This window comes from Monodelphis domestica, chromosome 5 (assembly GCF_027887165.1).
Source record: "Monodelphis domestica isolate mMonDom1 chromosome 5, mMonDom1.pri, whole genome shotgun sequence".
Taxonomy (NCBI): Eukaryota; Metazoa; Chordata; class Mammalia; order Didelphimorphia; family Didelphidae; genus Monodelphis; species Monodelphis domestica.
The window spans coordinates 38,070,096-38,085,330 of NC_077231.1; the positions used below are offsets into that span (position 1 = coordinate 38,070,096).

The 15,235-nt window shown below is 40.3% G+C and overlaps 1 protein-coding gene across 11 annotated transcripts in view; it reads left to right on the top strand.

Moving 5' to 3' along the window:
• The first annotated feature begins 10,634 nt into the window (after window positions 1-10,634).
• Window positions 10,635-15,235, top strand: part of C5H12orf54 (chromosome 5 C12orf54 homolog) — a 15,662-nt gene continuing 11,061 nt past the window's right edge. For 3 of the 11 annotated variants that reach the window (XM_007502932.2, XM_056798366.1, XM_016425631.2), the window contains exons 1-8: window positions 10,635-10,737; window positions 10,903-11,060; window positions 11,563-11,621; window positions 12,860-12,887; window positions 14,245-14,280; window positions 14,489-14,542; window positions 14,695-14,723; window positions 15,150-15,180. In XM_007502932.2, coding sequence (XP_007502994.1) covers window positions 11,031-11,060; window positions 11,563-11,621; window positions 12,860-12,887; window positions 14,245-14,280; window positions 14,489-14,542; window positions 14,695-14,723; window positions 15,150-15,180 — 267 coding nt within the window. In that variant the 5' untranslated portion in view covers window positions 10,635-10,737; window positions 10,903-11,030. Of the gene's footprint in view, window positions 10,738-10,902; window positions 11,061-11,519; window positions 11,622-12,819; window positions 12,888-14,244; window positions 14,281-14,488; window positions 14,543-14,694; window positions 14,724-15,149; window positions 15,181-15,235 lie in introns of those variants that run through there. The other 8 variants (XM_056798361.1, XM_007502936.2, XM_016425629.2 and 5 more) reach the window with 8 other exon arrangements.

The following is a 15,235-nucleotide window of genomic DNA, read 5'->3' on the forward strand; positions in this document are numbered from 1 at the left end:
TCTCTTCAAAAAAACCAAACCCTCAAATTTTATACACTGATTCAGAAGATGAAAAGTTCCCAGGGATAAAAATCACAAAGAGTATCTAAGCTATGGAGACCCTTTTGGTACAGGAAGACCTAAAGGTACTATCACCTTTAAGTGATTGATTTCTGAAAGAAATACAACCTAGTGGGGAAAATGAAATTTAAGGTAATCTTGAGCAATAAACAATACTAATAATGAACATTTATATGAACATTTAAGAGGTATCTGGGAAACCTTCCTGTAGAAGGTGGGATTTTAGCTGGGACTTGAAGGAAGTCAGGCAATCCTGGAGGCAGAGATGAGGAGAGAAAACGTATCCCCCCAGGCTGGGGAGTGGGTGGGATAACCAGTGAAAATGTGTAGTCAGGAAGTGGGGGTGTCTTTTTCATAGCAAGGAAGCCCAAGTCATTAGATAGTAGAATATATTGGGTGGGAGTTAGGATGCAAGAAAACTGAAAAGGTGAGATGAGATTCTGTGCAAGGGTGGTGACAGTGTCAAAGGATAGAAGTGGAGTGGGTTATGTAAGAGATGTTATAAAGTTAAAATCAACAGGTCTTGGCAACACATTGGATGGGTGGGGGGTGGGGGCACATGCAGGGTGAAAGAAAGGGAAGAGTCAAGAATGCCACCTTGATTGTGAACCTGGGTGATTGGGAAAATGGTGCTCTCCTTGACAGTAATAGAGAAATTCAGAAGAGGGTTGGGGGGAAAGGATCTATATCTATAATGAGTTTCGTGTTGGATATTTTGAATTTAGGATATCGATGGGACATCCAGTTTCAGATGTCCAATGGGAAGTTGAGATGAGAAACTAAGTGAGCCAAAAAGTGAGGGGGCTGGACAGGAAGATCTGAGTCATTAGCACATAGATAACTGAATCTATGGGAGCTGATGGGATCACCAAGAGACATCATCTGGGCAGAAGGCTCAGGGCAAAGACTTATGATAACCTATTACTTTCAGGCATATCCTGCATGAAGATTGAGCAAAGGACAGTGAGAAAAGCAGTCAGATAGGTAGGAAGAGAACCAGGAGAGAGTATTGCCACAGAAATCTAGATAAGAGAGTTTCAAGAAGAGAGTTATTGCCAATGTCAAGGGTTACAGAGAGATTGAAGGGGATAAGGATTGAGGGAAAGGATGTTAAATTATGCAATAAGAGGATCATTAGTTACTTTCAAGAGAGCAGTTTCAGTTGCACTATGAAGTTAGAAACCAGACTGTAGAGAATTAAGAGGAAGGTGAAAGAAAAGGGAAGTAAAGATACCTATTATAGAAGGCCTCTTAAAAGAGAAGGGAGATATATGGTATGATAATGGATTAAGTAAGGGTTTTTTGAATGTGGTGAAGGGCCTGTTTGTAGGAAGCAGAGATGTAATCAGTAGACAAGGAAATATGAAGATAAGTGAGAAAGTGGAGATAATTGGGAGATGGAGCACTCTGATGAAAATGGGATAGAATAGGATAGTTTGTGTATATAAAGGAGTTTCCCTTGGCTAGGAGACGAATTTTCAGAGCCTCAAAAGATGGCCTTATCTTGCACATCTAATCCAATCCATCTTTTCCCAATGAACTCTGTTAATATTCAGGGGTTATTAACATTCTCTTCCCATTGCTCCCTCCACTTCTTTCTCCATTATGATTTCTTTCTGGGAATAAGGAATATATGATTGATTCCCCCCAAGTTAAAAAGCAAACTAGTCCAAGTGTAAATGGTAAGAATGTGTTTTCATGTGAGGGTCCCTATCAAAAAAATTCTAGAAATTTTTTCTTCACTGCATACCACTAAAGTTTGGTTGGGACTATAATTTTTGTTGAGTTAATGCTACTAGAAATTATATTTTTAAAAGTGCACATTCATCTAGCCCACAGCATCACCTCATCTCAGACAGCAGGATCCTGAGCTAAGATCAAGGCCAAGGAAAAATCTCCTGTGATAGAGCTTGAATTCTAATTCTGAATACCAGTGACCTAACTACAATTCAGACACTCTGAGGAAGACTGCTCATTTCTATGACCTCATGTGTCCATTGTGTATCTGAGTATCAGAAGTAACTTTAGGTAAATGAATATGTATGTTCCTTTTGAATGATAAGTGCAGTCTTCTTCCTTAGTTCATACCCAAACTGGACAAGTCCAACTGGACTGATATAGCTAGCAAAAAAGAGAGAGGTTAGGGCTGGACAAGTACATCTGAGAGTCATCTGCATAGAGATGATAATTGGAGCTACAGGGGCTAATGAGATTACCAAGTGAAATAGTGTAGAGAGCAAAAAGAAAGGGTCCATTTTTCCAGGACAGAGCTTTGGGGGAACCCCACTCTTACCTTACCTTGTTAGGCTTTAGATAATAAATATTTACATCCAGGCATTCTGCCAAGCACTGGGGATACAAATCTTTTTCATCCTTCATTTTTAAGAAGACCAATGACATCATGAGAGTGATGTCTTAACATGCCTGTGAATTGGATTTAAGTGAGGCAGAGATGTACAAAATCATCAGCCTCACTCTGTCTTCCAGAGCCATCAAAGTCCAGTGGCAAGACAAAAATCGAGATAATTGGTAATGATGACCTTGGTGACTTCCATGTCTAACCAAGTTCTAAGCATGCCACAGTATTTGCTTCAGCACCTTCCTGGCTGTTCAAACAAATTGTTCTCATTCAGCAATTCTGGTGGAGGAAGTCTTCGTGCTTGGGGTGGACATCCTCGTAACTTACCAACAGGTTTGAAGCCTGCGTGATGACATGATCTAGCCTGTCTGTCTGCTGAGAGGTTTTTACTGGGGTATATAGGGTGTTCACACCTCTGGTATGAGGGCTTGCTGATGATCCATTTTTCAGGGCTGTTGATGACTGTCTTTCACCCAACAATCAAGTGTGGCTCCAAGAAATTAGGTATAAGAATACAAATTAAGCAAAGACTGTCCCTGTCTTCAAGGAGCTTATGGAAAAAACACACAAAAGGAAGGAAGGAAGCTGAAAAAGTGGAAGGATATGATGGGGGAGGGAGTAAGATGATATCCAGTATGGGGACATGATGGAAATATCCAAAGAAGTCCAAAAGCAGAGTAGCTGGTAGGAAATGTGAAGAAGATACAATTCTAGCCCAGGACCTCCACTCTTCAAAGGCAACAGAGAGGCCAGCCTCTGGCCCCAACCTCTTGTTTCTCCTGGGAGGAGTTTCCCTTGGAAAAGGTTGGAGAGGAGACACTAGAGATGTCTATTCTTGCCTCCTTACCAGGGGCGTCTAAACAAATCCTTGTGGACATATGTAATTTATATTAATGACAACAACAGTAAAAAGCAGACCCCCCCCTTCCCACATGCCATTGCCCTCTGATGGACTTGTAGTGGTTCTTATTGTGGGAGCCAGCTCTTGTACTCCTTCACATTAATTGTGCACCCCATAATATCAGACAAGCATTTGACTTAATTTAGGTATTTGGACATTCTCCTCTTCAAAGCAGTAGAGTCCATATGGAGGTCATTCCTGATTTTCTTGTTCTAGTATGCATATCTCATTTTTATCATTCTTCTGGGGGCTTAATGATAGAGTCCTCCAAAGCACCAGACTGCAAGGCAGCCTCACTTCCCAATCTTCAGTGTTGCAATTCTCTTTAAAACAAAGAACTTCCAAGTTCATCCAAGTGGATATCTCTGAATTATACTCCTTTGGAAACAGTTGAAGCCTTCTTCCAATTAACTCCTATTTATTCCCAGCATTCCAAAGGAGCTTCCTGCCTTGTCTTTAGCTTCTCCCATATTACCTATTCCTTTTTATTCTCCTGGTGCACTCTCTTTAAATGCTTAAATGAGAACCTTGATTTTCAATGATTCACCTTTTCCTTCAAAAGTCTCAACTCCCCAAATTTCTCTGGTTAAATCAACATTCTTTTTTTCAATCATACCTTTGTCTCCAACCAGAGAAATGGGTAAAGAAATCAGTACCTTGTTGAGAATTTCAGGGTTGAGGCACGATAACATTTCCTTTAATTGGCATATACGTGTTTTAATGGCCAAAGGATATAAAAAAATGGGAAATCACATAAATATTTGGAAAAGGTATGATTTTTAAAAAACTGTTAGGGGCATCTGGGTGACTCAGTGGTTAGAGATCCAGGCTTGAAGACAGGGGGTCCTAGGTTCAAATATGACCACAAACACTTCCCAGCTGTGTTACCCTGGGTAAGTCATTTAACCTCCATTGCCTAGCCCTTACTGCTCTTCTGACTTGGAACTAATACACAGTATTGATTCTAACATGGAAGGTAAGGGTTTAAAATTTTTTTCCCTTGCTATATTGGTCTATGTGTATTTATTAAAAATGAAGTTGAACTTTGAAGTCATTTGACTAAATTGGAGGACTAGATATTTTCTCTGATTCCCACAACCTCTCTAACCTCTGCAAACCAGAAAAAAAGCAACTTCAGCTCTTTCCATGTTCTAGGACACCCAGAATCCAAAAGAAGGTGCAATAATATGCTCGTGAACTGATGCCTATATTGAGCTCATGCTGATCTCCTTTCCCCACTGTTTACCACACTACCAGCAGCAAGGTTGTGCTAGCTAACCCAAGCCTAAAGTGCAACATTCTGTGTTGCAAAAGATTTTTGCAAGAGTGGAGAAACAGAGGCAACAGGGCAGCGCACTTGTTTGGGTTTGAAATAGATCTCAGGAGGATACATTCCAACTCACCCTTCCCCCAGAACTTTACACACCCAAACTCCAAATGACAGAAAACAGAGGAGAAAAAAATTAAGAATGATTGGATTATCTAAACATCATGACCAAAAAGAAGCGGAAAAATTCCATTTCAAGAACTCCTTAAAGAAAACTACCTAGATCCCTTAGAGCTAGAGGACAAAGTAGAAATGGGCGTGTGGGGGAACCTACCATCTACCTGCTGGAAGAAACTCCAAAACAAAAACTCCCATAAAACCTCAATACTAAAATTCAGAGCTTCCAAGTAAAGAAAAAATAATGCAAACAGCCAGAAAGAATTTAAGCACCAAGGAGCCACAGTCAGGATCACGTGTAATTTATGTAACAACAACCATAATAAAATAGTGAAGAAAATGGAATGTGATATTCCAGGAGGCAAAGAATGTGACTTATAGTCAAGAACACTTACTCAGCAAAACCAAGGATAATCCTACAGGTGGGAAATGCATTTTTAATGAAATAGAAAACTTTTTTTAAAAAATATATTTTATTTGATTGTTTCCAAGCATTATTCGTTAAAGACATAGATCATTTTCTTTTCCTCCCCCCCACCCCCCATAGCCGATGCGTAAGTCCACTGGGCATTAGATGTTGAAATAGAAAACTTTTAAGGATTCTTGATGAAAAGACCAGAGCTATGGAGAAGTTCAAACACAGGAGTGAAGAGAAATATAAAAGTATACATGAATGGACAATGATAAAGGGATAAACTACTTCTATTCAAATATAGGGGAAATGATACATGTCTCTTCTGAACCATATCATCATCAGGGGTCATAGAGGGACCTGGAAGTAGTTCTGTTATGTTTTCATGCTCTTAAAGAAAAACTAGAAAGAGAAGAGAATAGGAAGACAGGGGTGGGGGGGGGGGTTGGAAAAAGGGTTTAAAAAATTAGAAAACATTATCTCACATGCTGAGTGTAGACAAGGAGACATCTACACAAATAAGGAGGAAGGAGTAGAGGGGAGTTGTCACTTGAATCTTGAAGAAGGAAGAATACACAAACACCTAGAAATGGATATAGAAATATATTTCAATTCACAGGAAAATAGGAGGTAAAGGGAAAAAGGGAGAGGGTGAATTAGAGGGAGGTAAATAAGAAAAGCATTAGTACTAAGCAAAACAAACTTTAAAGATGAGCAATAATATTTTTTATAACATTATTTTTTTATTTGGTCAATTTCAAACATTATTCCTTGGTCCCCAAAATCATTTTCTACTCCCTCCCCTCCCTCCACTGCTCCCATAGCCGATGCACAATTCCATTGGGAATGTGTCCTTGATCCAAACCCATTTCCATGTTGTTGGTATTTGTACTAGGATGTTCATTTGAGCAATAATATTTATAGCCCTTCTTGATTTGGTGAAGAATGAAAATGTGAGGAGATACCCATAAACTAGGGAATGGATAAACAAATATAAACATGATGGAGTGCTGAACTTGGAATATAGAATGAGATACTTTTTTTTTTAATATGGCCAATGTAAATATGTTTCAATTGACTATAATGTTTGTAATGGGTTTTATTTTCCTCAGTGATCTCAATTTGGTAGTGGGTAGGAGGAGTGAGAAGGCAGATCTTGACTGATTAAAACAAAGAAAATTAAAATAAAAACCAAAGACTATGCAATAAAACTGAGGTGGTGGATTATTTTATTTTTGGTATTCATAAAGTGAATCCAAAAAAGCAGAAATTATGATAATTCTGTCTGACAAAGCAAAAACAAACACAAAAAATAAAGAGGGTAAGGAAACTACATTATCCTGTAAAAGGAACCACAAGACAACTAACCACTATAATCCAAATGCCTTAGCATTCAAATTTATAAAGAAAACATTAATTGAGCTCCACATAGTAACACAATGAGTTTTCAATACCCCTTTCTCAGTTTTGGATAAGTCTAACAAAGAGAAGCAAAAAGAAAACTATGGAACCAAGCAAATTGCTGGAGAAACTAGAGATAAAAGACTTATCATGTCTTCTAAAAGGGCCTAAAAGGAATATACATATTTCTTAGCACTTCATGGAACTTTTATAGAAACTAACCATGTATTCGGGCACAGAGATACAGAAAACAAACATAAAAAGATAGAAATAGTAAACATTCTTTACAGATAGAATACAATATTCATTGGTTTAAGGAACCAAAGCAAAAGACATTGAACCAAAAGTAGACTTAACAATGAAATCCTAAATAATGAGTGACTTAAATAACAAATTAGAGAAATAAGAATTTGTGAAATAAAATGATAATGAAAACACATACCAAAATTTCTGAGATGCAGGTAAATCAGTCTTCAGGGGGAAAAAATCACATTCCTATGTGAATATTGAAAACTATAAATGCCAAAATGTAAAGGTTTTGGCCAAAACTGTAAAGATAATTTTTAGTGTTTTGACTTAAAATCTAAGATAAGTGGTTGCCATGGGAAATTCCCACATATGAAAATACCCATGTCAGCTGGGATTTATGGAGAGTTTAATTAAAATAAATGAAGGAATTAAGGGGAGGGAGGAGGGGGGGGTGCAAAATGGTCTAAGCCTGAGCCTAAGGGAGATCGAGTCAGTCTTTATCACTCACCACAAGATCATCTCCAAGCAAGCTCCAGTCCTCTACTGAATCTCCTGAACTGAGTTCAGAGTCTAACTCCACACTGAATTCAATTGCGAACTCCATTCAAATATCCCTCACTTCAACTCCAAACTCCCACTACTAAATTACCTTTTGCCCCTTCCTTTTAAAGAAATTTTCTCTTATGTCACCTCCCCTAAATTTTTACATCTACCAATCATAATAGATGCTTTTTCCCAGGACTGCCCATTATTAGTTCTCATCTTCTTTGGTTCTCACCTTCTCTGGTTAGATTAAATCCTTTGAGTACTTCACACCTCTTTTGTTAAGCTTGCCTTTTGTAAGTTCCTTGACCTTTTAGGTACTAATTTAACTTTTAGGTACTTAGCACCCTTTTGTATTAGATCTAAAAACAGACCTAGCTTAAGGTTCTAGCTTTACTATAAGTATGAGTTAGGGACTTTTCATTGTTCAATCAGGAGTTTGCAACTTTATCTTCCCCTAAGGCACTGTCTGAGTAGGGTGGAGTAATTTTAAAAGTTCCCAATACATTCCTGATCAAGTAAAAATATTAAAAATGGGGAATTGTTAAAAATGGGGAATAGCTTAATCAAATCTTCTGAAGTAGAGTCTGAGTAGTTTTAAGATTCACACCTATCAGCATTATGTAAAGGAAGTCTACTGTTTCCCAATCTGGAACATGCACTGATATTCTGTTGCTTGTTCCTATCTGCTTTCCATATAATAAAGACATGGACTGATTATTAATTGTGTGGTAGAGCTGGTTCCAGGAGAGTTATGATATATATAACACAATTGTTTTGGAGAGATTTGGAGTACAACCATTGGTCTACTTATCACATCAATAACTGACCCTTAAAGCCTTGGTCTTCTACTTTGAGTGACTCCTGCCTGCTATTGGTATTTCAATGACAGAAGAGAGACAATTGAGCCATGCAATCTGTGAACATAGGACTAAGTTCTTGGCCTCAGTGATTGTTATTTTGAGTTAGGGTAAAGAAATCTCCAACTTTGTGAGATTTGAGAGACATGAGGAGAGTGAGCTGCCCAACATCTTGGAATCTAGAAGCCAGCCCAACTCTGTAGACTAAAGGAACTAATGCTATGTAGAAAATGTATTAAATATAAGCCCACTTGCCCACAGAGATTGAGGTTGTATAGGGATAGTGTGATCCTGAGGTACTGTGGTATTTCCTTCATGCTATATCTTCAAAATAAATATCCTTTTGTAAAAAGTTAATTGGTATTAATTGGTTAAGGAGACTGGGGAACTTATTGCTAGCAACTAACAGTAGGAAGAACACATGGGTGCTTGAGCTGATAGCATTAGCGAAGTCACCCCAACCCATCAGGGGACCCATAGGACCCTGCTGGGGTGATGTAGCTAGCCTGGCTCTGAAACATTGAAGAAACATACTGATATCATGGGAACTTGCCCTCCAGATGATACCCTAGTGGGCCCCTTGTCCCAAGAACTAAAGTTGACATGTCCTTAGTTATGTGGTTTCACAAGACTATGTTATCCCAGGTTTTCACAAGGATATGTTATTCCAGGTTTCACAAAGATATGTTATCTCAGGGTTCACTGACCTGATCGGCCAGACCATATGTTAAAAGGAGCCATAAAGACCCTGACTCCAGGAGTTCTTGTCCCTCCCCCTCCTAACATATGCCAGGAACTAATAAGGACCCTAGCCCTAGGAGTTCCTGTTCACTCCCCCCACCCCAGGAATTCCTCTGTACTCCCCCTACCCTAAAAGTGTATAAAAAGCCTGCAAGCCGGAGACTCAGGGCCAGCTCTCTTTTAGGGCTGTGCCCCAAGCTATAGTTTGGTCAATAAATGTACCTTTTGTGGATTGCATTACCGCATGTGTGTGTCCTCCTTGGAATCAGAACCAGAACCGGACATTACAATATGAGCCTGGAGTATATTCAATATTTGGGCAAAAACTAAACTAGCCTATGTGGAGCCTGATCATACCTAATTGTGAAATCTTATTTTGACCATCTGCTCCTACCGGAGCTTGTAATAGGTAGGTCACTTCTAGAAACTCCATTAAATTTTTAGGCCTATGGGGAATCTGATAGACTTTTCTTTCTCTTTCTTTCTTTCTTTCTTTCTTTCTTTCTTTCTTTCTTTCTTTCTTTCTTTCTTTCTTTCTTTCTTTCTTTCTTTCTTTCTTTCTTTCTTTCTTTCTTTCTTTCTTTCTTTCTTTCTTTCTTTCTTTCTTTCTTTCTTTCTTTCTTTCTTTCTTTCTTTCTTTCTTTCTTTCTTTCTTTCTTTCTTCCTTCTTCCTTCCTTCCTTCCTTCCTTCCTTCCTTCCTTCCTTCCTGCCTTTCTTTCTTTCTTTCTTTCTTTCTTTCTTTCTTTCTTTCTTTCTTTCTTTCTTTCTTTCTTTCTTTCTTTCTTTCTTTCTTTCTTTCTTTCTTTCTTTCTTTCTTTCTTTCTTTCTTTCTTTCTTTCTTTCTTTCTTTCTTTCTTTCTTTCTTTCTTTCTTTCTTTCTTTCTTTCTTTCTTTCTTTCTTTCTCTTTCTTCCTTCCTTCCTTCCTTCCTTCCTTCCTTCCTTCCTTCCTTCCTTCCTCCTTCCTTCCTTCCTTCCTTCCTTCCTTCCTGCCTTTCTTTCTTTCTTTCTTTCTTTCTTTCTTTCTTTCTTTCTTTCTTTCTTTCTTTCTTTCTTTCTTTCTTTCTTTCTTTCTTTCTTTCTTTCTTTCTTTCTTTCTTTCTTTCTTTCTTTCTTTCTTTCTTTCTTTCTTTCTTTCTTTCTTTCTTTCTTTCTTTCTTTCTTTCTTTCTTTCTTTCTTTCTTTCTTTCTTCCTTTCTTCCTTTCTTTCTTTCTATATTCATTTATTTTCCTCTGGTAGACTTTAGTTTGGGAGGTATTGAATCTATGCTCCTGACAAATGTTTTTCTAGGACTAACTACAGGCACTCTCTATTTAGTGTTGGAATACAAGTTGCCTAAGCCACCAAGAATATCTCTTCTCAATAAAGGTGATGTTTTCAGTTGAGCTCTCTCTCTAATTCTGCCCTAGTCCCTTTATGGTTTATGCTCATGGTTTATGTAAGTCTAAGAATAAGGGTATCATAAAATTAGAAACCTAAAGCTAGGTGGGATTTCAGAAGCCATCTCATCAAATCCATTTATCTTATAGAGTATGAAACTGAGGCCCAGGGTGATTTTAATGACACAGGGTCACACAGTAGTATGCATTGGAGGTAGAAACCATGTCCTTTACCACTAGAGTCCTTCCCCTATAATGAGCTGCTTTGTACTTATGAGGTCATGGTTGATATCATACAGAGACTAGATTGGGGTGGGGTTGGGACAAGAGCCTGGCAGAAGAGGGTTAGAGGCTGGGTTTAGGAATGCAGCTTTGGGACTCCATCTAGGTAAAGTAATTAAAAAAGTACTGAACCAGCTTTTAAGACTGGGGTTTGGACTAGCCTTGATGGGGAGAGAGAGTAGAACATCTCCAGGGCTGATTGTTTCCTTCCTGGAAGCATTCAGTGATCTAGACTCCTGGGATAAAATCCAGAAACTGTTTGTTTCATCAGGCTTGAGGGGCAAAAAAGAGAAATTCCTTTAACGAAGAATGAGCTTGGAGAAATTGTATCTTTTCCCTTGAGCCCCATTATATCTGTGACTGTATTCCGTGGAGCCTTCTGAAGACATCAAGCATCTGATGGACCTCCAATCGCCATTCAGCAAAAAGGTTCTGGCTGGGGCAGGGGAGTCTGGGCCTGGTCAAAAGGGGTTTTTTTCTATTCTAAGTTTTGTGCATCCTTGTGCCCAAAGTTCCCCGTCCTTAGTAAAAGTGAGGCTGATCATCTACCCCCATCTCCTTCTACTTCTTTCTCCTTTCTTTTTCTCCCTCTCCCATGTCCCTTTAGCTCAGTTTAGACTCTGGGAATGGCTCTTAATGAGTTTTCTTTCTTCTCACAAGTCCCTTGGTTGCCCATCTGCCTGTTCTCTGAGCATAAGGAAGTATTCCATGGCTCCATGGGGCTACCTTTCCTTACCAATCCCTCCCTTATAATTCATATACACATAATATTCCAAATACAAAAGGACTATTGGATCCTACCTACCACCTTGGTCTTAGGAAGGAAGGAAGGAAGGAAGATGCCCACTCCTTCCCTATCCTCATTCCTGGGGTCCTGGGACCCACTAGGCTCTCATTTCACAAGGTCCCAGAGTTTCTTCTCTCTATCCAGGGATTAATGGCAGAGCAAACAAGTCAGGGGACAGGAGAGCCCCCTAACGTCAATAAAAGGTATGTGATTTAAAGTAAGACCAAGGAGAGGGGTGGTATAGGAATGTTCTGTAGGGAGTAGGGCTTTCTAAGCCACTGATCTTTTTTTGTGCCACTGATCTGCTGCTTTCCATGAAGCAGAAACACCTTCCCTTTCTCATTAGCAAAGTCTAGACAAGCTCCCACTTTCTGACTGAGAAGGAAGGATGAATTTAATTCCCTCCTTCTTCAACTTCCTTACGTCCAGAAAAGTAAAGGGACATATTTATCCTTCCTGAGAAGTGGTGGTGGTGATGATGGGGGGGGGGCTTCTATTTCAAATACCACTAAGAGATAGAAAGGGGGAACTGGAGAACATCTTGGATATGTGCTTGTTTTTTCAATACTCACCACAGAGCAGAAATTATTCCTGTCCTTGGGCTTAGGGGTAGGGTGTAGTGTGGGGGAGCAGAGCCTGCAACAGCTACTGAATCTGGTATCATGAGGCTGTCTATGGTAAGTGACAAATGGCCTGTCCAGACTACAAGTCCTATAAATGAAGAGGAAAGAGAGAAAGAATACCGCAGGCAGAGAAAACTTTATGGAAGAAATGGGACTTATTCTGGGTCTAGGAGGCTATAATAGGTTTGAAGAAAGAACTGTTAAGATTTAGTGACTGGATGGATATTGAGGACCACTGAGGTCTAGAGGGCAGTCAGACTGCTGCAATGTTTGAAGTTTCATTTCCCTAAGATAACCCCGAGGGACTCATGATGAAAAACAATTGTTCTTCACTGCCAAAGAGGGAACTGTTAGAATCTGGTTACAGATCAAACATACCTTATTTCCTTCGAGTTTTTTTTTATTGTATATGTGATATGTCTTCTGTCACAACATGGGGAATATGGAAATACATATTATACATATTGCATGAAAACACTGGTAAAATCTCTATCAGACTATTTATTGCCTTAAGGAGGTGGGGAGAGGGAGGGAGAGAATCTGAAGTTCAAAATGTCAGAAAACAATGATTAAAAATTGTTTCTACACATAATGGAAAAAGATAATATTTAATTAAAAAAAATTAAAACAAAAAACAAACGGAAAAAGTTTCACTTCCCTAGCCCAAAGCTCAGATTCTAGGGCAACTGGGAGGCAGTGAGAGGGATGATGGAGGGCAGGGAGCTATAGGAGAATCAGGACCTTGTCTGGTTCTCCCAGGGCTTCTTCTTTTCTTCAGAACAGGAAGCTAATTTGTCTGAGTGTGCATTCTCTTCCAGTAATCTACAAGATCACGTGGAAAAAATAGTGAGTAGCTAAATGAGTCTATTAGTATGATGTAAGCATTTTCTACAGAACTTTAGGAAAGACATAGTCTCTGGCTCATCTATAAAATGGGAGAGGTGGTGGTGGGAGGGGTAACTTAGATGATCTCTAAGGGCCCTTTCATTTTTAAAATTTGAGGATCCTGTTCTCTTTCCCATGTACCTTCTTGCTTTCTTTAACCCATACATAATGCATTAACTAAGAACTTGGTGACTAGAACTTGGCCATTATCTCAAGGGATTTCCTTCCCTCCCTGGGGGGCCTCCTGGCTGCCTTGGCCATGTAGTACCTCCCTCTGAAGCTTACCTCCCATTGCTGGGATCTTATCCTTTCTGCTGCTGCTTTCCCCAGGATCACCTGGCATTTCTACATTAGGTGTGGACTACCTTCTCTAGAGTTGTCCCTCAAATGAATTTGTCCTGGGCCCCAGAATTCCTAGATACAGCTCTGTGGTCAGACCCATAGTAGTTGCTCTCTGTGTCTCTCTCCCTCTATTCTTCTGCCTCCCATTTATTCTCGTTCCTTTTCTCACTCTCTCTTACACTTCAATTCACGTGTGTATCTTCTGACCTCCACTTCCCTATCCTTCCCTATCCACTCTGCCCCTTATCAAACTTGATGAAGCAAATTCTTGTACTATGTTTATGGGTTGTCAGGTTTAGATCAGGTCCAGATCCCAAGGGAAGGGAATCCTTTTTAGCCCTCTAGTCTTATTGCTCCTTTCCCTGCCTGAGAGGGTTCCCTGGATAGGGAACTGGAGCTTGGAAAGTGAGTACTGTCTGGGAGGATGGAATGGATTTAGGAAAAGCAGTTGAGAATCTCTAGTTTCCCTGTAGAAAACACTCCCTAGTGTGCAAAATTATGGATAGGTGGGCCTGAGATGGAGGTTTCTAGATGAATGACAGAGAGAAAAAAAGAGGGAGAGGAGGAGAGGTAAGAAGGAAGAAACTAAGAAAGGAAGAGGGGGAGACAGAGAAGGGGAACCCCAAAACTCAGAAGGATGGCCAGAGGCAAGCAGACAGGGTGACACTCTGATGGATAGATAGATAGAACAACTGATAGATGGAGGGATGAAAAGAGGGAAGAGAAGGGAAGGAACTCTGCCATCCCCACATGCAGGATTGAATCCTGAATGTCTCTGAAGGGAGACTATCTCAGAACTGGGAAGTCTGCCCACTCTTGAATCTGGGCTTCTACAATGGTGATGGAGACAAAATCTTTGCATCCCTGGCCACTGCTTTCTTTTTGTTCCCCCCACCCCCTACCCCCTTGCTGCCCCGCTGCCCCCAACCTTCTCATCTTGCACTCACTTGAAGGAACATGATTCTTTTCTTTGCAGATGCTGCAATACCATGAAGAGGTCCAAATCAGAGATGTAAGCCTCCCTGGGTCTTGAAGCAAGTCATTTACTCTACCCTCATCCTTTATGTTCCCTCCTGCTCTTTCCTACTTACCTAGTTTCCTTCCTGGAGATGTCAGAACCTGACTCTCCCACTTCTTAGACTTCTTTCTCACTCCTCTAAGGAAATCTTCTGGAGACAATGGAGATGTCTCCATTCCCCTTTTTTTTGTATTCTCCTTAGCCTCTGGCAGCCAGGAGTACTTGGCCCAGGTTTGCACCAGGCTGTCCCAAGAAGGTTTGTTCTGACCTTGTTATCCACATAACCCTACATGCTTCTCCCTCCCCAAGTTCAGCCCCTTTCCATCCCTCACCTTTTGTCAGATGTTCCTCCCTAACCCTATAGAGAGTTGCCCTAGTGGCTGTGGTGCTGTTTCTATTGATATTTAGGAAATTGAGGAGCAACTGTGCCTCAAAATGTGAGTAACATGTCCTCCAGCCCCACAAATCCCCCCACACACAGACGTTAAAGAAACATTCTGGGAGGAGATAAAGGGGATGGACCATTGTTAGAGATGTCCTCCTCTTTCAAGAGAGCTTTTGGGCTGCTCCAAAATGAATTAAGGGAGGGTTGGGTGGAGTTAAAGAGAGTGGAGAGTTCTGAAGGTTGTGTGAGACTTAGAGGAATAGTGGTTTGGTGTCTGATGTTCAGGAGAGAGGTCAAACTCCCCAAATCCAGAGGGGAAGCCTCCCGGGAGGGCAAGGGTCTGGAGTTTGTCCTTGGGGATCATTTAAAGGCTAAAGCATAAGTATGGAGCTAGATGATAAGAGGCAGTAGGTGGGAAACATGGCGGGGACCTTCTCTCCTGCTCTGCATTCGGCTCATATCCTCCTCTTTCTTCTAGCAAAGAGTTGGAGGAGAAAGTGAAAGCACAGGTGAGTGGGGAGGGACCCTCATTACTCTAAGGGAGCCTTGTGCCAGAGGGAAGCA